This window comes from Vanacampus margaritifer, chromosome 3 (assembly GCF_051991255.1).
Source record: "Vanacampus margaritifer isolate UIUO_Vmar chromosome 3, RoL_Vmar_1.0, whole genome shotgun sequence".
NCBI lineage: Eukaryota > Metazoa > Chordata > Actinopteri > Syngnathiformes > Syngnathidae > Vanacampus > Vanacampus margaritifer.
Genome location: NC_135434.1, coordinates 3148617 through 3175205, shown reverse-complemented (window position 1 = coordinate 3175205; position 26589 = coordinate 3148617). Strand labels below are relative to the sequence as shown.

The 26589-nt window shown below is 40.8% G+C and overlaps 1 protein-coding gene across 1 annotated transcript in view; it reads right to left on the bottom strand.

The window, feature by feature from the left end:
• The window catches only part of smarca2 (SWI/SNF related BAF chromatin remodeling complex subunit ATPase 2), a 31549-nt gene extending 5856 nt beyond the window's left edge, over window positions 1–25693 (bottom strand). The window contains exons 1-29 of the mRNA XM_077561514.1: window positions 25549–25693; window positions 23071–23335; window positions 22578–22707; window positions 21946–22329; window positions 21691–21792; window positions 19002–19254; window positions 18806–18932; window positions 18065–18238; window positions 17801–17974; window positions 17224–17397; window positions 17094–17144; window positions 16169–16299; window positions 16005–16062; window positions 15626–15702; window positions 15390–15537; window positions 11812–11975; window positions 9318–9384; window positions 9115–9225; window positions 7547–7789; window positions 7364–7477; window positions 5892–5996; window positions 5730–5816; window positions 5588–5634; window positions 4704–4870; window positions 3636–3799; window positions 3143–3370; window positions 2235–2312; window positions 1935–2153; window positions 1600–1823 (exon numbers count right to left, since the gene is read on the bottom strand). Coding sequence (XP_077417640.1) covers window positions 1600–1823; window positions 1935–2153; window positions 2235–2312; window positions 3143–3370; window positions 3636–3799; window positions 4704–4870; window positions 5588–5634; window positions 5730–5816; window positions 5892–5996; window positions 7364–7477; window positions 7547–7789; window positions 9115–9225; window positions 9318–9384; window positions 11812–11975; window positions 15390–15537; window positions 15626–15702; window positions 16005–16062; window positions 16169–16299; window positions 17094–17144; window positions 17224–17397; window positions 17801–17974; window positions 18065–18238; window positions 18806–18932; window positions 19002–19254; window positions 21691–21792; window positions 21946–22329; window positions 22578–22707; window positions 23071–23304 — 4235 coding nt within the window. The 5' untranslated portion in view covers window positions 23305–23335; window positions 25549–25693. The remainder of the gene's footprint in view (window positions 1–1599; window positions 1824–1934; window positions 2154–2234; window positions 2313–3142; window positions 3371–3635; window positions 3800–4703; window positions 4871–5587; window positions 5635–5729; window positions 5817–5891; window positions 5997–7363; window positions 7478–7546; window positions 7790–9114; window positions 9226–9317; window positions 9385–11811; window positions 11976–15389; window positions 15538–15625; window positions 15703–16004; window positions 16063–16168; window positions 16300–17093; window positions 17145–17223; window positions 17398–17800; window positions 17975–18064; window positions 18239–18805; window positions 18933–19001; window positions 19255–21690; window positions 21793–21945; window positions 22330–22577; window positions 22708–23070; window positions 23336–25548) is intronic.
• Window positions 25694–26589: the final 896 nt, after the last annotated feature.

Here is a 26589-nt window from a genome sequence, read left to right as displayed (position 1 = left end):
CAAGTTGACAGCAATTTAAGTTCCTGCCGTCAACTCTGTAAACACACACGAAACTTGACAGCATCATTAACTGCTGCCAAAGTGTTCACACCCCTTGAACTTTTTCTCATTTTGTCAAATTACACAGCTCGCACTGTATGAGCTTGCAACCATTTTCACAGGTAGACTTTCTATTTCTGTGGAAATTGCGTGTGAATGCTGAAGAGGTGATGCCGAACTGAACATGTAGGAAAAATAAATTGTAGTACTAATTCCAAGGTATTGCTACAATTGCTAAAAAATACATCACTGCTCTCTCTTTTTTTTAAATAAACAGATAAAATGGGCCGAGTCGGGTCACTCATTCTCAAGGCAACACAACATTTCTAATGAGATTTGGTCAAATAGAAACATTCTTAACTCTTTGACTGCCAGACGTTTTCAGAAAAGGGATGCCGTGGGTGCCTGCCGATTCAAGCATTTTTGACTGATATTTCAAGGTCCACAGAAAATTATGTGTTTGGACTATGGAAACACACATACTACCAAATGAAAGATTGGACTCTCATCTTTCATCAGAAAAAAAAGTTTGTTTCTACCTTATTCCGTTTTTCAGTAATCAACAATAGAAAATGGCTAGTTTCACCTGTTTTGAAAAAAAAACGTCTTTTAACGTCTTTGGCACTCCTCCATAGGATTTTACTAAACGTTATTTAACGTTTTTGGCAGTCAAATATGTCTGTTAACAGAAAGCAAAATCTCTGATAACATACATTTGTTTCATTTAAAAAATGTGGAAAAGTTCCACGGGTGTCAATACTTTTGCAAGACAGTTGGATGATTTTAATTTGAGCATATGGTATCCTTTTCTCTCAGGAGAAATTAATAAATGCTTCAAGGCTTGAAGCATCCGGTCCGCAATTTTTATTGTTTTTTTTTATTTTTTATTGTGCTTGAGGTGCTATGATGCACCTCCAGTCTCGGATCCCCTCGTGTAAAAAATGGATGAAAACGTGAGCCTGAGGCTGTTTGCTCTTTTGGTATATTGATCAAACTATTGATTTGACACCAAGCTGGACTGTGAACACGCGGGTGAAAAATAAACATTTTCTGCTGCCATGTTCAACAAACTCAATCAAAGCAGACCTATTACGACAAGCTTTTGTCAAAATAGCCTAAATAAATCCACAATTATTAATCACACAATTTTGAGACTGGAAAAATGTGCCTGTCTTGCATCCACTGCATGGCCAATGCAGATTAGGCCGTTATGATGGGACAGAGCAAATCTTGAAACTTTGAAATCCAAATTCTTACTTGAATCTTTAATCTTTGTTTGAAATGCACACCAAGGCTTGAAACCCTACTTAGAACCCAACCTTTTGAACCCCACTCTGAAACACTAACCCTTATTTAAAATGCTAATCCGTGTTTGAGACCCTAATCTGTACTCAAAACTCTTATTGAGGAAACTCTAAAATCCTTGTTTGAAACCATAAATCAGGTTTGAACGGCTTGAAAGTCTACATTATAACATAACCCTTATTTGAAGTCAGGCCTGAAACCCTAATCCTGATCTGTGTTTGAAACCCTGCTATAAACCCTTGAGGAGGTCCTCACCCGTCTCTGTAGTTGATAACCGTGTCGATGATGGTGTTCATCTGCTTGGTGACTTTGGGGTGGTTGGGCGAGAGTTTTTCGGTGGGCGGACGGCCTCGCCTCTTCTTGGCCTTGGCGCTCCAATCCTCCCTGGCCGACGGCTCCTTGTCCTGACGCCGCTTGCGTTTACGCTTCTTTAGTCGGATCTCCTCCTCCATCTCCTCCAGGTTGCCGTCCTCGACGGCCTGACGTTAACAAACATAGTGGGCGGCGGTCCACAGTAGGAGCTCAAAAGCCTAATTTGAACCCTCGTTTGAAACCATGAACTCTTGCTAACTGACGCTTGCGCCTTTTACCCGCAGCCACTGTTTCTCAGTCAGCGCGTCGCTGTAGTCCACGTCCCGTCGACAGCGGGACCCTCGGCCGAACATTTTCTCCTCCTCCTCCTCGTACGTCAGTCGCTCCACCTCGGCGTCGTCCTTGATGATCCAGGAGGGCAGCTCGTCCTCCTCCATGAGGCGCGGCTTACGTTTGGGATTCCGGGCGTCCTCCCGCCGCCGGTCCATGTCGAAGCGCTGCAACCGCGTGTCCGGGTTAATGGGAATGCGGCGGCGACACGTCGTTAGGAAAAAAGCACATGGCGCTCGCTGCCTTACCATGAACAGCTCAAACTCGTCTTCATTGCGGGCGATCATCTGGTTCAGGGTTTCGTCGTCCGGTACCTCATTTTCTTCCTACATGTGAAGACAACAGCAGAAAATGGTTCAACTGCAAAGTCCAGTTAAAAACAAACATTCACACTGCAGGCAAATGTGACCCAAATCAGATTTTTTTTTTGCTCATATGCAACCTGTCTGATGGTTTAATTCCGGTTTTGTTCAAATCACTTTCAAATGTGGTCCTAGATTGGACACGCATCAGATTATTTGCAATGCGTACGAACAAACCGATGGCATATATCTGACCTATACTTCATCAAAAGCTAAATCTGCAAAGTTGTTTGGACCACCTATGTTGACTTTATACAGTATTTGACTTTTAATTTAATCTCACTTGAGACATGATGCATAAAGTGGGCATATGTGGGAATAGTAGTAATCTGAATTGAGGATTAAACCCTGGAGAATGAACATGGCCAAATATGCATTCATTTATTCATTCAAATATTTTAAAACTATAGTAACTTGTCTATTCATTATTAAAATTGTGAAACATGTTTTTGAAGTATTTTGTGAGCCAAAACTCCATAAAGTAAATTGGCTTCTTAAAATTTCTAACAATTAATCAAAAAGTGGGGGGAAAAAAACATCACTTGACTTTAGTTAAATTGCCAAACCTACTCTGAAATAATTTGATCAATTGATCAATAAAGTGAATAGCCACCAAGGCCAATTACAAAAGGTTCAAAAAATGCTATTTTTTTGCATTTTAATTAAATCCCATTTTTGGCTATTTGGCACACACAAAAACAACAAATTAAAAAGGCATTAAAATGTTATCAAATAATTACCACAACCAGTAAAAATATTGAAACTCGAATGCATTGTAATACTAAACATCACACCTCGTTCTGCTCTTCGGTTTCGAGGATGGCCTGCAGGAAGACCCGGCGCTCGTGGCTGGATGACTTCTGGTCAAACATGCCGGCCTGGATCACCTTCTGGTCCACGTTGAGCTTGTACTTGGCGGCCGCCAGGATCTTCTCTTCCACGCTGTTGACGGTGCACAGGCGCAGCACGCGCACCTCGTTCTGCTGGCCGATGCGGTGTGCGCGGTCCTGCGCTTGGAGGTCCTGAAATCAGTCGGTGAGATGCGGCTTTTTTATTTGGTGCTTGCATGTGTGTGGCTGTGGACTGTGATCATGATATAACCCTTGCTCACTTTTCAGTGGACACTGGCAGTGCCAATTGTTACTTGGATGGTTTTCATTATACTTTATATGCGTATTCTGAAAGCTACGATACTGTAATAACGTCACAACAGAGATGGCTGCCATTTTAATCCCATGTTCAGATGCGCAGTGTCTTTGTGAAGATTACTTGAAGAACCCCACAAACCTGGTGGGGATTCCAGTCGCTGTCAAAGATGATGACGGTGTCGGCGGCCTGCAGATTGAGTCCGAGGCCGCCAGCCCGGGTGCTGAGCAGAAAGATGAAGTACTGCGATCCCGGCTCATTGAATTTCTTCAGCAGCAACGCTCGGTCATCTGACTTGGTGGTTCCTGGAAGGATTCAAGAACTGAAGTTGTCTCAAGGTTGCAATGGAAAAGGCAACATTTGATCCAACCACCCATAAACCTAATCAGGTGGCTGTTTAATTCTCCAGGCATACCCCACATAAATATGCTAATTTCTCTTCCATTTCCAAGTTGAAAAGCTGTTTACCGAGACTTTGAATGAAACTGGTTATCATGATAATACACCTTTACATCCATCTGTACTCTGGAATTTATCAGTTGCCTATATTGATATGTATAAAACATAACAATCTTCTACCTGCATCAGTTAATCCCTATTCCAAAATGTATTAAATGTTAAATGCAATTTCTCTGCTCGCTTTACTTTACAGCACCAGTCGCCATTATGGTGCATGTGGGTAGCCACCGAAGACCACATGAGTAGCAGGCGCAGAAGTGATGGGACATTGGTATTTCCTAGGGTTGTTGTTACAACAGTCATATACAAATAAAGTGTGGTGTAATTGTATCTGTTTCCCACCTTGTTAAATCATTGTTCATAATTATTGTGTGTATTTAATGACATGATCAATGTCATCAATTAACTTATTAATTCTCAGCCTTTTTCACTGAAGCGACCTCCTTCGCTCCTGGCTGTTTTACTTGATTTTGACTGATTTGAGAGAGCTTGCTGCAACATGGCTCTGGCTGATCTCTTATACTCTGCTGCCACCTGCTGGACGTTGTTTTGTAATAATTACCATTGCTTTAAGCAACCTCTTCACATCAGAAACTGCATCTAAATCTTCTGTATGCTCTGGCATAAAAAAACATTAAAAAAATGCATAATACATTTTTGGGAGTGAAGGACAAAGTATATAAAAAAAACGTATTTATATGTTTTGGGGTTTGAAAGAGTTAATCATTAACACCTCTTGTGCAATCTTACCATCTAGTCGCAAATACTGAAAGTTGCGGTGGCCGAAGTAGTCCTCCATGATGGTCATAAGTGTGGTCATCTGGCAGAAGAGCAGCACTCGGTGGTTGGTGGCCTGCAGCTTGGGCAAGACGCGGTCCAGGAGCTCAAACTTCCCGGACGCTCGGTACAAGTCGGGCCTGCGTTGCAAACAGACGGCACAATTACTGATGAACAATATGATTGTCTGCTGCCCAATCATGCTGAAGTAGGGCGTCCTGCCTCGAACTCGAGTTGGATTCATAACGCCTTGACTTTTCTCTCAGCCCAGTGTGGCACTAATATTACGAATATATGAATATGGGTTATTTTGTCAGTGTACAAGTTGCTGCTTTTGTTGTTGCTTAAAGGATTAAAGCAAAGAAAGCTCTGCTTTGGCCTTGCAGTAGAGGGTGGGATGAGCTGCGGAAGCAGGATCATTTCAGCGAGACTTGATCCTAGCGGCAGTTTTACAAAAGTATGTTACAGACTTGTTGTAGGGCTACTTTAAATTTGTGAAATAAAATCCATGATATGTCTCCTTTGAGGCTAGCCAGTGCAGAGTAATAATTACAAAAAGCTCATAGTACCACACACATTCTGTCTGTTTTCACATCACAACACTTTGAAGCTCAAGCACTGGCCACACATGGAGTAGCTGCACGCCAATAACAGCTATCGGAACAGACGCCGATTATCTGTGACTCCGTCCTTCTGACAAAAACGTCTCTAATTACTGCCACTGTGCTAATAATGAGCTGTAGACAAGGCTTGGCAATTACTGGCACGCAATGTTGGCTTCACATCAAATCATTAGCTTTTGTCAATAGTGGATAGGAAAAGGGATAATAGGAAGCTTTTTTTTCAGTCAAACTTACCCACTGATGATGCCGTTGGAGTAGCCCAAATGCTCAGCAAATGACTCCTGCGGTAGAGAATTAAACAATCAAAGAGCGGATTCACTGTGGATAGCTTAAACTTTATCGGATTGCTTTAAATTAGCACACAAATGGCGCTCACCTCGATATGCTGGAACATGTATGGGTGGTTGCAGATCTTCTTCAGCTGCATGATGGTGTTCATAAGGGTCTTCGCTCCCCCTTTGCCCTGACAAAGAGACAATACAATGTGACGTTCTACAGCAATAGTGATTTGCTAGTTGAGGTCTCGACATGTTGGTACCTTCTTGTCTTTCTCCGAGCCATCGGTAAGGAGGATTCCCTTTTGCATGTGCCGGTACAAGACCTTCTGTATGGCGGACATGTCGCATTTGACGACATACTCCACCTGCACAAAAGATGACAAGTCAAAATCGCCAAATTGAAAGTATGGGATGCTACTTTTGGCCAATTGTGGTAAAAAAAAAAAAAAACACAAGATGTGAAACCGCATTAAATGTCCCAAGTATAAATCCAGTGAATCCCAACAAGGTGCAAACTGCAAAATGAGAAAAATAATGAATTTTTTTTTTCAAGATCATTTTAATTGATTATTTTGGTGTCAAAACCCCACTGCTGTTTTTATAAATTCTCAAACTTGACTGTTTATAAATTCTCAAACTTGAAAGTTCCCCAATGCTTTTAAAGTGTTCAAGGGAAACAGCTGGCAAAAAAAGTTTTTTCTTTGACCTTGCTAACCATGTCTGGGATGCAGAAAACTACAAAATCAGTTTGATGAGGAATTATTTTGGGTGTCACGGGGTGACTGTGATATGCTGAAAAAGTTCTGAGCGTACGCCTTTAATGACTTCACAGGAGGCACAACAGCTTGAGAGAAACAAAAAAAATTCAACCATACGAACCAGTTGTGGGAATGCAGGAAACTCAAGGAATTTGGTTTGTCAATTAATCAGAGTAAGTCCAACTGTGATTAAAAAAAAAAAGACTAAATTTTGCATAAGCCTTCAATGATTGAAAAGGAAGCACAGTAGCCTGAGAACTTTCCCTATAAAAGTCTGCTAACCAAGTCTGTTAATGTTGATTAAAACAGCAAAATAAGATCCAGGTTTGTGAATGAATTGTGTCATGTGATATTAAGAATGATTTCAAGTTTCTCAGTTTCCTTCCTTTCAAAAGAGCATGAGAAAAGGAAAATGTTCAGAACTTTTCATTCATGAATTATTTGCTGTCAGACCCCCACTGTGATATGGCGCAAATGAATCAAACTCATGGGGAATTCATAAACAAACTTTTACGTACACTTACTAGTACTTCAAAGCACCGCTGTATAATAAAGTCATCGGACTTGAGAGATCACAAAAAGGCCTTCAAATGGCTACCTGAGAATTGCTTTTTAATCTGCTAACCAGTCACACATTAGAAAACTCACCACAAAAATTGTTGTCTTAATTATTTTGGTCAGAATGCAAAAAAAAAAAAGCATCACCGACGAGAAGGAGATGGGGAAAACATCAGAAAATAAGATCCAGAAATGTGGTTGCTAATGGATTATTTTTGTGCATCTCGAGAAAACTACAGATTAATTTTAGTCTGCTAACAAGGTGTTTTCTTTTGGTGTTACACCCCACTGTGATATACTTCTCAAACTTGCAATGACTTGTTATTGTTGCTAAAATCAGATGCCGTTGCGGGTCTATTACTGACACCGTGAAAAGCAGTGTGGTGAAATCATTTACCAAACGTGAACATTCTCACCTTTTCTGGCAGCTGAGACTCCACCTCCTTCTTCAGCCGACGCAGCAGGAAGGGGCGAAGAACTTTGTGCAGACGTCGAATAATCAAGATGGTCTCCTCCTCATTGAGGTCCACCTAGACAAAGATTTGTAATGATGATCTTATCTATATGAGCAATCAAGAGTGACCTGGCGGAGGACGTACCCTCTCGCCTGTCATCGCGAAGGGAGCGTTGAACCACTGCTCGAAGGTGCTGCAGCTCTTGAAGATGGTGGGCAGGAGGAAGTTGAGCAGCGCCCACAGCTCGGGCAGCTTGTTCTGCAGTGGCGTGCCGGTGAGCAGCAGTCGGCGCGGCGCCACGTAGTGCGTGTTCAGCACCTGTGTCAGCTTACAGTGGTGGTTCTTCATACGGTGACCCTCGTCCACGATCATGTACTTCCAACGGATCTGGAAAGGAGATTCCATTCATTCGTACGGAAACAAATTGTAGGAAAATGATGGAAATCAAAAACCTGTGCTATTGTTCCTAGATGCTATCATTAGCACCAATGCTAGCCAAAATCAAATGTGATGTGAGGCTATGGGAAATTTTACATTGTTAGCAGGATTAAAACTTGCGCAGGAGATTATTAGTCCATTTTTTTCTTATATGCAAACAGTAGCATCAATGCTAGCACAAACTGAACCTTACAGATGCAGCATGCAAAATTGCGGGAAATTGTTGTTGTTGGGAGGATTTGAACGTTAGCATCAATATTAGCCCAAATTGAAAAACACATATTTCATGCAAAATTCTGAAAATGTTTATGTTGCTGGCAGGATCATGCACGTATGACTACGGGCTTCTCAGCTTTGGTGCCCCACCTTTACTGAATTCAGTGTAAAAGGCAAACGCTGCTATGATGCAGCAATTTTGCAGGATCTTTCGAATGGGACAGGCTTGAACTTTATAATGAAAAGTATACACTTTTGAAAAAAAAAATGCACTGAGAAAGAAGTAGTAAGTCATTTAATGGCAAGGACAGCAATAAAGTTTATAACCCTCTAAAAGTGCATGACTAATGTGAAACTTTTTTTTTGAGTTATACTGTTTACAGTGGAGCAGGTACGAGATAAAAAGTCAATATAGTGCTGCATCATTTCAAGGTTGGTGTGACGCAGTAGTCCTTTGCGATTACGATGCCATTATCAATAATACCCTTCCCCCAGCAAAAAAAAAGACATTTGGGCTCCACATAACATCTGGCATTTAACAAACACGGCACATTTCAGAGGGGAGTATCGACAAAGCCGTCTGGAAAGCGCCGCCGCCGTTAGCTGAGCAATCTCGAAAATCAGAGTCTAAGGGGGCCTGAATTCATTTTTGAGTGCGGTGCGTTGGTCGATAAATCAATGACGGCACTTACAGTGCCCGTCTTGTTGAGCTCACATCGTGCCCCTCTTAGAGTTCGAGAAAGAAATGATAACACCGTTTTATGTACTTTGAGAGACTCACTCCAATAATCTCCCATGTCCTATTTGCTTGCAAGGGAGCAAACATGAGTGCTTTAAACAGGCAAAAGTTTGGTATGAGTGACTTTTTGCAACTATTGTAGTCAACATTCAGGAACCTCTCATGTCCAGTGCTCCATTTTGAGGGAAAATACGCCTCTGAAGTACAAAGGGACGCTGAAAATGATTACTCTTTCCACTATTTTCTATGGGAACACTAACAATAAAGCTTCATGAGTAACGTAAGTAAGGTGGAGATCAAAGACAACATCTTGCCTCACCTTGGCCAGAATGTGCTTGTCCTTGATGATGTATTCATATGTGGTCAACAAAACATTGAACTTGCCACTGCGGAGCTGAGGCACCAGTCCCCGACGCAGGCCAGGGGTACCCTTTTGTAGAAAAAAAGCAAATGGTTTTGTTTTGGGTTCTTTTGCCATATATAACGCATTCTCAGAGGCTTTGCTTTTGTTTTGTTTTTTACCTTGTAAGCAATTTTGACCACGGACGGGCCCCACTTGTCAAGTTCGTAGATCCAGTTGGATAAAGTCCTAAAAGCGAGAAAATTGATGAGAATTAGAGAGGCTAGCAAGTGTCAGGTTACTAAAAGCATTTCTACTATACACCCAGTCAAGGTATTGCTTGCTGTCAGAGACTTTGGTAAGGTGTTCAAAATTGGCTGTCCGGTCAGATGCGTTCAACCAAGAGTTCAATTAGTTCAGTGCATATTAAAAGATTAAATCTGAGCTTTAATCTGCCAAAACAGTAATTACGGAAGACAGCATGGTTTTCCGCTGTCTGCACCCCCTGGAGGAATACCATCCAATTTAAGTGAGAGCTAAGTTTGAGACACAAAAGCAAGAAAGGTCGTAGAACGTTGACAAATATTTCACGAGTAACACAAGTAAATTGATTGCCTCGCAGCAGATAAAAATTGCACCTATTGATTTTTAACCAAGTCAAATTTCTATGTGGTCATCACAGTTACACAGTATGCGAGCATAAGTAGGCTCCTGTCTCATATTCATATTTGTATGGTAATTAGACCGAGGCGTGCATCCAAATCAGCACGCTGCTTGTGTGCGAGGGCTGGAGTGCCGTCAGAGGATTTGAAGGGATTAATGGTGAGCAAAACCAGCGAGAGATAAATTGCTGGTTGTGTTAAGGAGAATGAAAGACTGAGGAGCTTGTTTGTTTTATAAAAGTGTTTTAAACTTGCATAGTTTTGCACCGCCTCAGCTCTGACATAGAATATTGGTAATCCGGCAGCCGCATTCGATCGGCGCGGTGAATACCAATTTATAGCGCTTGTTTCTTTCAAAATATAAACTCATTCATCATCGCGCGCAGAGGCTGCCGCTTATCTGTGTTTGTTTAGTCGGCGCAAGACGTAACTTCAAAAAGTAAGGAAGTATTCATTAGCCGCAATCGGATTTCATGCTACTGGAATTAAAAAAAAATACAATAAAGTTGGGGGGTAAACTAAAATGTGCAAATAAGAGCAAATAGGACAGGGTTTCTGCAGGTATCAGCAAATTTAATGGCGTTTTTAATGCAACTTAAAACTAATTTAAGGCCAACGTCGTAATGCCAATGTACATATGCGCACAATCACACACATATACATAGATATAAGCATATAATGTTTATATATTAGGGCTGTCATATGATTACAATTTTTTATTGGAATTAATGTCATGACTCAATTAATATAAAATTAATTGCATGTTATGTCTGTTCTAATTGTACAATAAAATATTTTCTTTCAAGTTTTTCATTGTTTTTTAATTAACAAAAGTGGACAAATATACAGTGGTTACTAAATACAAAAGTGATTGTATCTTTTAGTTCACTGATACAGTAATTTTGTAGCAATTTATTCATTCAAGTTACTTAAAGTGGACAGTATATAAAAACTGTTAAAAATTAAGTGCAAAACATTAATTCATAGATTTGTGTTGAGGTAAGTTTCTGCTACTAGGTGGCATCACTGTTTCATGTTGGACGTTGGTGAAAGGAACAGTACGTTTTTCTTTTTAAAAATTCAGAGCAATTTGTATTTGGAACATGAAGCAACTTGTGGACTTCTGGCCATTTTGTTCATTGTAAATTACAACTAGTCACCAGTCCCCACAAATGCATATATATATTTTTTTTTAATCACAATTTATTATTGGTAAACTGTGTTATAGTGCTTTGCACGACGTTGTATGTGAAATAAAACATGAACAATATTTTTACATCAATTGCATTTAAATTTGTAATGCCTTAGATTATCGTATTTGATTGCTTTTTAATGACATAAGGCCTTATTTCTAGCAAAAAAATATTTAATGACTTTTAATTGTTTTTAATGAGCTGCAGAAACCCTATTTTATTATATATAAAAAAATTGTGATTGGCATGGTTATAAAATAATCATATCTGCCTATTAAAATAATGTGCCTGCCGCAGACGAGAACTCACACTAGTATAAAAAAAAAATACTCACTATTAATGTTAGCTAAGTGATTTACATTTTAGCTCACACACCATTTAGTTGCAAGTAGCCTCAATTTTGGCGAAAGACAGTTTAACTCACCTGATTATGATTTCACTTATGTACAATGCATTGTTGATTAAGGCTCGCACTGCACTTCTACATGCCGTGCTATTGGAACTGTTGTACTGAGGGACTTTTCATTTATACCAAGTTAAACGGCACTTTTAATCAGTGCTGTGTGTCCACATGCATGAGTGACATCAACATAAGCGTTTCTTCTAGCAAGATATGCTAAATGTTGTTACTACTTGTATTTTGTCTGCTGTGTAAGAAACTGAATGGAGGGCATAAGTACTATCACAATCTACATTCTGAGTCATCACCTGCTTGACTTCACTTAACACCCCAATGCTGTAACGCAAGTGTGAGAAACACCCTGCACATCAGTCACTTGAGAAAAGCCTTTTGGACAAAATCAGGACGGGGGAGTACTGACGAGAGCGGCACGATGATGAGATAGGGGCCGTTGAGCCTCTTGTGCTCCATCAGGTACGTGATGAGGGCGATTGTTTGGATGGTCTTGCCCAGGCCCATCTCGTCAGCCAGGATGCCATTCAAGTTGTTGTTGTACAAGGACACCATCCACTCCAGGCCTTGAACCTGAACATGAGACAGGAAAGAAGCAAGAGCACTGATTTAACAACAAGAGCACTGATTTACTTGTTAATACTCCCGAGCATACAAACGACAACAACAAAGCGTGTGTGTTTGGAGGACATTCTGAACATGAAAGCGATAACAGCCTTTAAGGGGAGAGATATCAAAAAGCGGGAAAAGCAAAGTGGAGGCGTGGCCATCTGAATAGTAAATTTGAGCAAATCTGCTCTCTTCCCAGATGACTAACTCGTGCATACTGAATGCATAACACTTATTAGCATATAAAAAGGAGAGAAAAACAAAACAAAAAGCCCATTTGCTAAATAATCATGAACATGTGAGGCTGAGTACTGTCAAAGCCTACAAAATTTGACCTCATTTAAGACAGCAAAACATGATTAATGGTAATTCTCAACAAATGGTTTTCCAGGTTTTGTGTGAAGTCATTGGACTTTGTGTTCGGAGCAGAAAATACTCTGTTGGTTGTCCACAGGGTTAGTTTTTTTTTTTAAGTAAGGTCATGAACTAAAGTTAGGACTTCAAATTGTGGTCTCCAGCCCAAATTAAATGTTTCAAGTAGGGACGAACCCTTACTGATGCTATCGGTGTTGGGTATACTGTACATCTGTACTCATTCGTAAAATCGATACAACTATCTAGCTATGTCAGCTGTGTGTAGATGCATTCAGTTAAATATGGTTGACAACCCTCAAACTGACTGCAAATGACATTCTGCAAAATAGATGATGGAACTCTGCTCAGGCAGCGGAGACGGCCACTACCATCCACTAAGCATTGTTGTTTGTGAGCCCCATATCTCCTACTCCACTCCAGCTGAGCCAGACGTGTTCCTTTCAAGTTCAACTCTACTGCCGCCGCCCCTGCCGCCCTCCATCTGCACTCCCCCCTGCAGGGACTGGATTCCAAGGTTGGTCTTTCCAGTTAACGTACGCACGGACTGCAGTGAAACTATAAACGACGCATTCAATAAGTTATGATTTGGACTTCAACTCTTGGTACTTGTATAAATGTGGAAATTGTAGCGATAAAACATGCAAAAACGAGTGCAACCCCCGAGCATTGCAGAGCAGGGCGTGGTTTCAGCGCTTGCAGCACACTGCGTTCAAGAGCTGAGACAAACTTGATTTGTCATGAATTTGAAACCTCACTTTACTGTATATACAAAAAAAAAAAAATTAAACATATAAATGTGAAATTTGACAGGGTTGTTAGCGAGCGACACTCAAACAAATTTAGAAGATATCTGCATTTGTTTTTCCTTTACATGGACTTTTAAAAATGAAAAGTGCTTCATCCATTTGCTCCACTGAATCTTCTCTTTCGGTAACTAAGAATATTACATGAACTTGTTTCCTTGTCCAAAGATTGATAAATGATGGACTGTAATCCATGTGAAAACATAAAAAAAACTAACATTTTAGAGTTGAGAATGAAACCAATTTTACTCCAATTGTATGAGTCAATCCAGTAAAGAAATCTGTTTTCTCACATGTCACTTATGATTTATGGCAAGTTCGACTTTCACTTAGATACAGTATGGAGAGAGCCACTCGGGGAAATAAAGACTGTTGAACCTCTCAGTAATTGGATGAGTAGTCTGAAAAGCACAAAATGTTCATACGGGATGATTGGTGTTGCATTTTATTAATTTTTCTTCTGCAATGATGTTAGCTGTCAGTCGTGGAGCGGCGTGTGCGCTTTAATTGGTCGGAGGTCTCGCTGTGAATTGACATTGCGCTCTGCCCTTTTGATGATCGGAATCCAGCCCCCCACCCCCACACACACACAGACTGGTACCAGCTCACCATCTAATATTCCCCACTATCTCCTCATTGTCTCTGAGGGGCCGCACACTATATTGCAGCCTTCATTATTGGGTCATGCTTGAATTATTTTGAATATAAAATGCCAAAGCAAGAGCGAGATAAAAAATTCTCAGTTGAAGCGCCGGTAAACTTTAATATCGGTTATGATAAGAACATCTATTTGCTCACAAAATGCTGGTCAGTTGCAGATTTGGCTCAGAGTCCTATCAAGGCAACAGTAATGGGAATAACTACAGGAAAAAGAAAGCTTGCAAAATACTGACAACGTTTAGAAACATTTCCGCATACATCTGAGCACCAGCCATCCTCTCCAACTTCATTGAAATCGTAACACAGACTTGAAATCATTTATCAATTATCAGATAGTTTTGTCATTATAGTCACAGATAGGGGTGTTCCATATCATACCTTCTACGATATTACCGGTGTATTTTTTGGGTGATAAAAATTTTGAATATTGCGAAATTGACGTGATGACATAATGCGTAACATCATACGTGTTCGTGTCTATTTGGACGTACATGCGTCACTCGCTGCTGCATAAAAACAATGTCGGAGCGTGTGAGGCTGTGTGCTGCAGTTAGTTCTGTCGGCAAAGTGGGAGTGAGCTACCTTCGTCGTGTGGAGGCGGTTTGGTTACAAGAGATCATATATGATGCAAAAAATACAAATGTTTGCAAATTGTGCAGGACAACTGTTGCTGTTAAAGTTAAGAGGATGCGGGGGCTGAGGACACGCGAGGAGGACATGGAAACATCTCGTGTTGTTTGGCATGAACAAAAGTTCACTAATGGAGCACTCTTGATTAGAAGCACTTCTTAAAAGACAGACAGTGGTTGCATAATACTGAAGCAGTCGCGTATTGTTTGGCCAAGATAAACAATCCGCGGTGGTTATTTTACCGTGATCGGTAACTCGCCTCATAATTGACGTGACTTTGTTATGCTAACCGGCCGCCAAGCTAACTCGCTCTCGACGAGACGGCGTTGCATTGTAGCGCAGCGGCGTAAACATGCACATTTACGTTATTCATACCCGCTACCGCTAGTAATGTCTACAAGCAATCACGGCATTTTCTCGCTCCTCTTATTGACCAATCAGAGACATTCAAGGCAAAGTAACGCTCACTGGAGGGTTGCCAGTTACGGAGAAAATAATGGACTTTCTTGACTCGTGCAATTTGCCACTGACTTCTGAAGGTTTGTGTTTTCTTTGTATTTAGTAAATGTGCTTTATGTGCTTTTAGCAGTTATGTTATAATTAGACGTTGCAGAGTAAACACTACCTGGCCTGTTTTTATTTCCATTTCATGCCATTAATGGTTGCTATATTTGCACTTTGTTTACGTTTCTACTATTCCAAAGCACCAATCACAAATCCATTATTCAGTAATTATTACCAATATAGTCAAAAATACTGTCACCGCAAATTTTTTTGAAACATCGTCGTGTTTTCCTTAAGTTGTTATGAATCGTCCTCAATATTTAGGGGGGAAAAAGCTCAGTTTTCAGTTGTAACGTGGTTGTGGGTTCACAGAGACACATTGGCACTGCACACTGTATGCATGTACCTGGTAGTGTTTGAGCGAGCCGTTAATCAGCAGAGACGACTGCTTCTCCACCCTCTCGATGACGGCGTGGGCTACGCCGTAGTAGGATTGTAGGCTGGTCTCGTCTGTCGGCACGCTGTACTCATCATCCACGTCCTGCTTGGCTGATCTGAACATGTGTGCCAACATCAAAATCACGTGCTCCATTCCATGATTATATGCTGCTTGTTAAAAAAGGAAGACAAGGAATACAATACTCGATAATGTGCTTGGCCTCCCCGATGGGATCTTCTATGGTCTTGTCATTTTCGCCCTTGGCCGCCTCTTCTTCCTCCTTGTGACATAAAATACACTTTGAGGACCTTTGAGAGTATACTTATTTCAAGAAGTAACTCTGAGGTGGAGTACAGAATTAAGAGTGAGCAGATGTGAAATGTGTACGGCTACAGCCCCCTAGTGGATTAGAAGTGTGGGGTTGTAGTGTGAGGATGGTTTTTGCTTGATGGTGTACCGTGAGATTTTTCTGTGCATGTGAAGATTGGGAAACACTAGCACTAAACTAGCGGGCTGGCCTCTGTGTATGTGTATGCCAAATATCCTTAAATAATAATTGTATTCAATTTATGATTTACTGACCTCCTCCTCAAACTCGGAACCACTCTCCTCGCTGTCCGACCTCGGCGCAACTTCGTACCTGTGGTAAGTACAAAAATCGAACACTTAAATCAACAGTTAACACAGTGTATTATTGAGCTGAGATATCCAGAAACTAAAGGCAAAAGTACAGTGGGTCTTCTCACCCGGGGTTCATTTCGAGCCAGGCTTCCAGCTGGCTGGATTTGGGCGCCTCAGTACCCTGCAAAACTTTGCCCGTCTCCGTCTGGATGACCTTGACGGGCAGCTCGCTCATCTGGCTGCTCTCGTCCATGGGCTGCAAACAAACCACAATTAGAAACACTATGTCATTTATTTCTTATTCCTATTTTCATAGCTACCTTATGGACACTTCCTGCCAAATCAATCCAATATGATGATTAAGTGCTAATTGAGATGAACTACATAACGCATAAGCAACCATCGATCGCTTTGCTGCTTCCACGGCTGCCCGCAATAAAAACAGATAATCCTTATAGGGAGGAGGGAGGTTCATAATGAAAAATGAAAGGTTCCTATGGACAATGACAATAATTATTCAGATAATGGCCAACATTATCATCAGGTCTACATTTTGAATGAAGTAATTTCTTCATCCTCTGCTCACTGACTCGATTTATGCTGTACACAAATAATAAATCCTAGTTTTAAATGTGTTATCGTGTGCCGTTGGGTCTCAGCAGACTAAGTGTAAGATAAACAGCCACATTAATTTAAAAAAGAGCTGCTTAGAGAAATGGCCCATGAAAAGGCAAAGTTATTCCAGGCTGAAAGACACACTTAAATCACTTTTCAGTTTTAAGAAGCTTTGCGAGTTGGCTTGTGTGAGGAACAGAAAGATAGTACAGGGAAAACAGATAATGTACAAGAAAGCTTCAAGAAAATTGGACGCTGAAGCTGTTTAGTCAGTCAAAGCGTTGAGTGAAGAGAGTGGGCGTGTACAAGCGGCGAGGAAATGAGTTAGATAACGCTAGATAATGCTTTAAAGTGAGGGGAAAAAATTTAAAAAAGTATTAGACGAAGTTGGGGACGTTTAAACAGATAATGTGTTTTAAAAGATGACTGACTTACCTCTCCATCAGGTCCAATGGCACTTGTGCCTTCGCCACCTTCGTCAAACTTCTAGAGATGGACAACATTCATGTCATTGTTTACATTTTGGGTGACAATTTGTCATTTTGAAGTCTCTCGGCGTACGCACTGCCTTCTTCTTCTTCTTCCTTCGCTTCTTCTCCTTCGCCGCCTGTGCAGCTTTGTGCTCGTACACCAGGGTGGTGAGGTTGGCCACGTACTCGTCTGTCTGCTGCAGCAGGTAAGCCAAGCGCTTGTCCTTCTTCTGGTCGATCAATTTTCGATAGCCCTCCTCGTCCTCCGCCTGGAATATATCGACGCAAGGTGTGGCATTATCAATTGCAGAAGAAGCTTGCAATATTATTTGCAGTTTTACTAAATGTATATATTTCCAGACAGATTATGGTCAGATATTTGCTGTGGAGCCATCAATTTCAGACAGTGTGAGTTACCAAACCTTTTGTTTTTAAAATTCTTTCATATTTTTTGTTGATGACAAATTTCTGATCCACCCTTCAGCCCACAAATCAGTTCTAATATAAAATGTGTAAATGTGAATTTTTTATTTGTAAGTCGATTTATAATGAGCCATCTTAAATTTTCGACTTGGCTCCTAAAATTCCAGTTTGGCCACTGTGCTCCTCGTAAAAAATAAAATTAAAATTAAATAAAAAGTAGCATATATTACAGTGAATTGAGGTTGTTACCATAAGTCTCCTCATTCTCTCCTTCTCAATCCTCTCAGTCTCTTTCTTCTGCTCCCGCTCCGTGTTGGTGTGCCAGGTGGCGATGGCTCGGGTGAGCTTCTGCATTTTCCCCGACATGGATCGGTGGTACTCCTTGAAGTCTTTGGCATGTTGGAGAATACTGTTAAGATACTCCTAGAAAAACAAAACAACAAAAATGCTTGACATATTGGCGCTCCTTAGTTTGTTGCCTTCATTTTGCCACAATAGTTTTCTTTTCTTAACCTGGTGCTTCTGCCGGCGCTTCTTCTCCTGCTCCAGCTTCTGCTGCTTCTCCAGCTTCTCGGTCATGCGTGCCTCCCGCAGCGTCTGCCGCTTGCTGCGGCGGTACGCCTTGGAGTTAAGGGCGGTTTCCAGGGTGGTATCACGCCGCATGCACGCCACCACGTCCTGCCTCAGCTGGGTAGAGGGGCATATGGCAGAACCTCCAAAGTCATCAAATGTTTGAGAGTTACAGCAACATTGCCAGGAATAATTCACTTTAATTTTTTTACAAGATCTGGATCTTCACTGATTCGACACAACAGTTAAGCAAGAGTTTTATTTTTTCTAACGCACTCATATTTAGCATATCTGCCTGAAGGAAGTGAAATGTAAAACAATTTTTAGCCTTACTTTTTAAGCACCTTTGGACCCCTTGGAAATACAAAAACGTTTTAGCCTTACTTTACTTTTTAAGCATCATTGGGTCCTTTAGAAACATAGAAATTAATAAAAGTTATGATTATTAAGACTTTGTTTAAAGAATTGTTTTAAGGCCACTAGGATTAAATTTAAAACCCTCCATTAATATATTACTGAGATTTAGATTTGTTCATTATTCTGGCGCCTTTCAGACATTTCAGCGAACATTGTGATCCACGTTGGAGGTTCATTTGTATTGTAATACATATATCAAAATAAATATGATTTAAATACAAAAGGGTGCTTTCTGATATAGTAGAGAGAAAAACAAAATGTGCAAACCTGCCGCTGGAAGTTGAGGAGCCGCAGTGCCTTGAGCTCAACCGTGGCCTTGGTCCTCAGGTCGGGCGGAAGGGAGCCCGGCAGACTCTCCAGCTCTTGGATACGATGCGCGACCCGAGCCTGCAGCCTGGTGGACATCATTATGAAAGTGATCAATTTAATCAATCAGTTTAAGGCTACAAATCAGTCATTTTACCTGTACTCCCTCTCCTGTAGGATTCCCACCGGGTCCAGGCCCTGCGGTTTCTGAATGGGCGTGACGCGGTTTTGCTTCTGCTGCATTTGTAGCATGGGGGACACCTGTTGGCCTGCTGGCTGAGGGGCCATGTTGGCACCCGGGAGGGGCCCGGCTGGCATGGAAGCGGCCTGGGGAGGCGCGGGTGACGGGCGACCGCCGCTCACAGGCGGGAGGTGCTTGGGGGCGCCGGCTTGATTGTCACTGCCTTGGCCTGGAGATAAAGCAAGCTTCGTCATTGGTTGTTTTTAGTTTTAGGTCATTAAAAAAGACATTTTGGAACACAGGTATTGTTGTAACAAAGGACTTTGATTTGAGTTTCATCTGTTTGTGTTGTTTGGCAAGAAGGAGACCAGAGTGGAGATGTAGATGGGCCTAGATTTGCGAACTGACCGTCATCCACCATTGGAGGGGAGCTCAAGTCAAAGATTTTAATGGCAACAATATATTGTTCTATGTGCCTCCACTAGTATAAACTCAGCGTTCTGACTAATATAAGAGTTAAGAAGATCAATTGAATCATTTTTATGCGTAGCTCCAACAAGTGCTGTCGGCTGAAATTGACGTTGGGTTTGCATTGTGAACATCTGTTTTCTGGGTTTGATCACCTGATTGTGGGAAAAAATCCTCACTATGTCTCCTAAAAGACTCCAACAAAATGTGAAGCTAAGGTGTAAACGACAAGATTAGCTGCTCACATAGCCAGCGACCGGCTAGCTGCCATTTCTTCAACAGAATTTATTTTCTTGAGAAGTCAGTGATGGCATTGTGGTTTAATCGGCTGACTTCAGTACAAGCAGGGTGGGTTCAACTCAGTACTAATGTGAAATTGAGTGAAAATGGTTTTCTGTATCTGCATGTGGCCTGTGATTGGCTGGTGTACTTTTTCCCAAATGCACGATGAGTTGCATTTTTATATATAAAAAGTACTATATAAATAAGGTTTGATTTGATTTGAAAGGCAGTAAAATGAAAGAATGGATGCATGGATGGATGGATGGACTTGCTTCAGACTTTTAATTGGCTATAACAGATTTTTGGGTTATAGCACTGCCTCTTCTATTTGTACTTATTTGACAGCATGTAAATGTACTTTTCTGTGGTGAGAGACTTTTTAAGAACCCCAGAGTGAAGATACGGATAAAAAATGCATTATAGGAACCACTTTGATGAAGCAGAACATAGAATATTTTGTTATTGGGTGGATTAACCAAAAATCATAATTTGCTGTCTCCCTAAAGTTTGAAAGATGTTGCTTTGGAGTTACATCAGCTCAATTTAAAAAGTGAGGGCTTTCTTTCTCATCTTTCGGTCAGAAAGTCAGGAAAAGTGAAGAGATGTGTTGGAGTTTTAAGGTAATTCAAATTCGATTATTCTTTATTACGAGAGACAGCCTTCAGCATGCTTTTCATTCAAGCAGGGAAAAGGTTTGTGGGTTCAAAAATGTTTTATTCACTTTTGAGTGTTGCAGCCATTTTAAATTGCTCAAATGATGACCCTAACCAGTAGGGTTGTGGAGGTCTTCAATGCATGAACAGGTAAAAAAAAAAAGTTGGTACATGTGTTATAATTCTTGGCATCTACAACTCTATTGAACTGTGGGGAAAATGCAAAACATGTCTCCTTTTAAGGGCAAATGATGAGTTTCTATAGGAGATATTCTGTTAGGCCACTGAAATGGATGTTATGCTGGGTTCTTGAAAATTGGGAAATGAGACATCACAAAGTACCACAGTTTCACCATCACTGCTCATTGAAATCGAATGAACGTGTTGCGGAAACCTTCAGACTTTTAAAACTTTACCTAAATTCAAAGATGAGGACATTAATCTAAATGGAAGTTGAATCCGCTTGTTGACAGGAAAGGAATGAAATGAAAACATATTTCAAAGTATTTACTTCAGCTCCCTTTCAAAAAGACGAAACATTGAAGTTTCGTCAGCTTCAAATTCTGTTTTTTTATGTGTGGCATGAAAGCGTGTTGTATGTACTTCACAGCACTACGTACTTTTGGTTTTATGTATTATTTATTTAATCTTGCTATAGACGGGTGGGTTCGCTCTGCTGTCAAAAGACAAGCTTGTGTAGATACAAGCTTTTTACCTCTGGATTTGATAGTCTCTTTTGTCTGAACCTGGCCATTTTCATGTGAGCAAAAGTATTGGAACATGTGTTATTGTGTGCTTTTGTCCCCACACAAATGTTTATTTAAAGAGGAACCACAACTGTAATGACAAGTTAACTCTATATTACTTATTTGGTTGTTACTAACGTAACTATGAGATTAATTTTTCAAAAATCATTTCCAGTTTATTACATTTTGTAGAAACTTTACTTGGACGTACGCCGCCATTGTTATTTACGTCGCAACGCATTCAGTGACGTAGAATGGCGGCTGGCTCTCTTGCCAAGCAATGTGAAACGCCTATTAAGAAAGCAGGATAAGCCTATGTTACATTCCTAAAGGGACAATCAAAAATCAAATATGCGTCTGGTGAATGACGAGAGCACCGGGTGTGGGAGGGTGACTCTTCCCGATCACATGTTGTTTCTTTAGGAACGCTTCGAAGCTTAATTGAGGAGTGAATTGGCCAATACTATTAGAGGGGAAAATACATGCTGTCTACAGATTAATAGTGCCAATACATACCATCGGGCCAAGGTTTGGGCCCTGTGCTTTGATTGTGACCTTGCATGGCTGGTGTGGGGCAGGGGCTGGACTGGGCTCCACTCAAAGATGCCATTGGCATGCCTTTGAACCACAACACATTTTCAGACGGGGAAAAAAAAAGTGCCGATTTTCAAGAAACTAAATTTTTAACAACATTTTCAAAAATAAAATAATTGACTTTAACTTATTTTTATTTAAAGAGTTCGTTATTTTCTTAATAACATGCCTGCCTACCTTGAGGTCTATTGTAAGGACTACCACTCGCCACCTGTTGCTGCTGCTGCTGCATTGTGGGTAGGCTCCTCTTGCCCTGCACAGCCAGCTGGAGGTTCTCAGGCAGCGGCTGTCCACGGCCCAAGACCTTGTAGGCCAGGATCTGAGCCCGGAGCTGCTGCAGCTGGGCCTGACTGAACGTTGATGGCCCCCGGCCCAGCTGGCCCATGCCGGACATGTTAGGTACGACGCCGCTGCCCCCGCCTCCCCCTTGCGGGTCCATGGGCATCATGGGGCCCGGCTGGGAGGAGGGCATGTGGGGCGGCGTGGGTCCTCCGCCCCCTGACATGGGGCTGGACACGTGCTCGTGTACACCCATCGGAGATGGATGGGGAGACATGTAGCCTAAAGTAGAAATGAGGGTTCAAGATCAGAGACATCTAAATACCTTTCATTGCACTCACAGTTTGTTAATTAAATATTAAATACCATACTTCCTTAATTAGTGTGGCCCTTAATGTAACAGACAAAAAAAAAACACCCTTACCAAATTAAGACAATTAGACCATCATTAGAACTAATTTCAAAAAAATCCCCTCAGACAGTATTTCAGGAAATATGGTTAAAATAAATGAAACAATGTTGATATGTACCCTGGCTATGCTGGTCCATTGGGCTCTGCGGGGGGCCCATGCCACTGTGGAGTGATCTCATGCCCACACCTTTCATGTGACCAAAGTGCATCGCGTCTGCCATGGCCTTGTCGTTCATTCCCTCCATGGGCTAAAAAATCAGGAGCAATGATATTAAGACTACAATTAAAGTGTCAACAATAATACAGCAGAACCACTTTTTGTGTGATGCCACTACAGTAGGTAGGCAACCAGTGTTGACCATAGGAGAAATACCCCCCCCCCTCCCCCCAAAAACATTTTTTTTTGTTTTGTTTTTACAATTTTACATGTTAAGAATGTTAAAACTTTACAATATTGAATAAAGGTTTCATTAACTGGAACAATTACACAAAAATTCCACAAATTGTAATGGGTGAAAAAAAAAAAAACAGGTTCCTCCAGCAATACACAGGAACAGGTTTTATTGCCCACAAATGCACAGTTAAAATTGAATGAACTGTCTCGCGTTTACCTTGTGCATAGAATACATCATGTCTTGCGAGAAGTCACTCTGCGCCTGTCCCTGCATGCCATGGGCCGCATTGGGTGTTCCGGGCCCGGGGCTGGGTCCCATCATGCTGTGAACGGAGCCAGGTGACGGGTCCGGTCCGGGACTGGGGCCCAGGATGGGACCGGGTGAAAGGCCCGCACCCGGGGAAGGGCCAGGATGGGACATACCACCTGACAGGTCTGAAGGGGTGGACATGGACTGGAACCCCAGATAGTAAACAGACCGCCTTCAAGGAAGAAAATCGGTTTCAGTGCCACTAACCATTAATTGACAAACTTAAGTCATAAGACAAAATTGTAATCAAGTTTAACTAGATTCAAATTTTTCAATGCTAAAAAAACCTTTATTACAACATAGCAACTTAAAACACTATTATAGCATTAATACTAATAGTGATCAAATACTTCTTGACAAAATAACCAAATATACAGTACAGGCCAAAAGTTTGGACGCACTTTCTTATTCAGTGTATTTGCTTTATTCTCACGGCTGGTTACTTTGTAGATTCTTACTGAAGGCATCAAAACTATGTATGAACTGAAGTGGAGTTATGTACTTAAAAAAAAACGGTGAAATAACTGAAAACATGTTTCATATTATAGATTCTTCTAAATAGCCATCCTTTGCTCTGGTTACTTTTTTGCATACTCTAGGCATTCTTACATCTGGGAACTCCTTAAAAACTGTTGGAAAACCCTTTCAGGTGATTACCTTTTGAAGCTCATTAAGAGAAGGCCAAAAATGTGCAAAAAAGTAATCAGAAAAAATGATGGCTATTTATTTATGTATTTAATTTATTATTTTCACCTTTTTTTGTTAAGTACATAATCCCAAATGTGTTCGATAGTTGTCATAGTTGTCGTCATAGTTTTGATGCCTTCAGTGAGAATCTACCATTTATATAGTCATGAAAATAAAGCATAGAATTGAATGAGAAAGTATGTCCAAATTTTTGGCCTGTACTGTATGTCAATTTTGAGTCATTTTAAACACGTGTAAGCACTTTATTAGGGTAAGTAAAAAGCTTACGAGCCCTCTATTTGTAGTCATTTAAACGTAAAACACAAATTAATGAATCAATCTCAATGTAGCTTGAACTTGTCGATGACCTGATTATAAAAAATAATTGTAAATCGTTTTTATGTTGAAGTTCCTGTGAGTGCCACTAACAGTGTGTGTTTGCTAAGATGGGTCAAATGCAGATTTCAAATGTTGAGAAAAAAAAGAGGATGATTATTCTTTGGATAATGATTTGGTGTTTAATTTACTATAATTAAGTTGAACAGTTAGGACTTTGGAGAGCTTTTACATGTAAAATTTAATTTTAATAAAAATGACAGTGGCTACAAATACACTTATATTGACTTTGATATACAAAATAAAGGGAATGCTACATTTACAGCAATGACAAGTTTTTTTCATATTGTAAAATGTCTACAAACTCATTGTATCATACCCTCTCGAACTGAATGTTGAATCAAACTGAAACGTTCCACTTTAAAATGTATGCGCCTATACAATGCACTTCCATTTTGTGTCAATTCCAACTTATAGTAGTTCTCCGTTTTGTTAAATAGAAAGTACATTTCTCCTCCATTTTGTGTCAATTAAAACGGACGTTAACCCTCCATTTTGTGTCAATTAAAACTTTGACTTTATGAAAACACAGGTAAGCCTTTGTTTGAAGAGATCACATTACATCTTGCCAACAATTTTTTTTTAAGAAAAAAAGGATGAGTGTCAATGAAAAGTGAAAGTAACTCCTCTAATCAAAGCTTCTTCTTTAAAAAAATAAAAAAAAATAAATCATGAACTGCATGTTACTATGATTACTGTACTGCACTGTCTATTTGGCACAGAGCGCCAAGTGCCCCACATTCTAGCAAGTAGCAACGTTTTTATAAAACATAACCCCGGCGTTAACCACAACATGATGTAGTGTACCAAATCAAAACGTGTCTTATTAAACGCGAGCGCCGTTAGCTTTTTGCTCCCAAGGTAACACTTGAAGCGGGCTGTTGATTGGATCATGGCTTCCCCCTCCAAAAACACGGTGGCCATGATGGCGGAACGTCACTTGTGGGATCAAAGTGAGGACAGTGACCGGGGCTACAGGTAACCACGCACGGCTTAGTCACATCTAACATATCGAATATGTTAGTGGACGTCCACCAATGTTGCCTTTAGGGGTCATTTTCTGGCTGACACACACACCCCTCCCACCCCTCGCATGTACGTCTAAGCTAACGCTAAGCTAGGTGGCTAACGTGCTAGCTGGTTCTGATTCTGTGGACTCTCTCTCCCTCTCCCTCTCTCTCCCTCTTCCAAAGCGAGCGGTCCGCGTCAGAAAAGTTTTGACAGCTACAAGCAGCGCAACGCGGTTAAAAATACGCCACATACGGTGACAAGGCCCCCAGCCCCCACGTTGAGATCATTTACCTCTCGGCCCAAGTGAAAGTGGCACACAGCAGCAGATGAAAATAATCTAATGTTTCTCTAAAATATGACTGCAGTCGTCAAGTTCACTCCCCCTCCGTGCTGTTTTGCTGACATATTTAAAGTTGAGCTCGTTGGTGCCGTCGCCCATTGGCCGGATTCACAGGATGTCCCGCCTCTTTCTCTCGTTCCTTTTGTCTATTTGCTACTTGTCTTGTCGATCATGGTGTTTTCTTTCCTGGGTGTGTTTTGGACTGTACTGTACAACTACTGCTGTAACTTTGTGGCGTACTGAGGGGGGAAATACGTTTAAAATAAAAGGGACAAAGACCAGTTTATGTGAAAAACGTTAATAGACGTATAAAAAAGTAGTGAATTGATTTAACAAGCTTTAGAAAGGGGTGACATACTGATTATTTTTTTGGGGCCCCCTTGTGTGAGGTCCTTACATTGACCACAAGGTGACAGCAACGCCCAACAGTTCCCGCCTCACGGTTGCTCATTCATGGCTATTTTACCTATTGAAATTTATTGGGGGGGGGGCACCATTTAAAAAAATATATTATTTATTTATTTCTTTATTTATTTATTTATTTATTCATTCACTTAAAAAAAAAAAAAAAAAAAAATTTTAAGTGAATGAATAAGGTGGTTTTCTAATTTGTAGTCAGTGTATGTACTGCAGTTTCCGTTTGTTGGCTGTGCGCATTTAAGGCGAGTAGCATTATTGTTGTAATCTGACTTACTGATTTATGTTTATGCCACACTTGTTTGATAGAATTATGTGAAGCTGCTTTCATGTACGCTTAAAGGTCAAAGTGCTCTTTTTTTTTTTTATCCCTCAGCCTTAGAATGATGGTTTGTATCCAAGATTGATGGAGAGCATTACTTGGTACTTGTTATCAGTTATTACCTCAAAAACTGCGGAATAGTCTGGCTGCACTCTGGCCCGCAATCCTTGGGTTGGATAACAGCACATTCAAAATGCCCCATCCTGACGCAGGTCCTCATTTGAATATCTCGACTCAATTAACAAAAGCATTT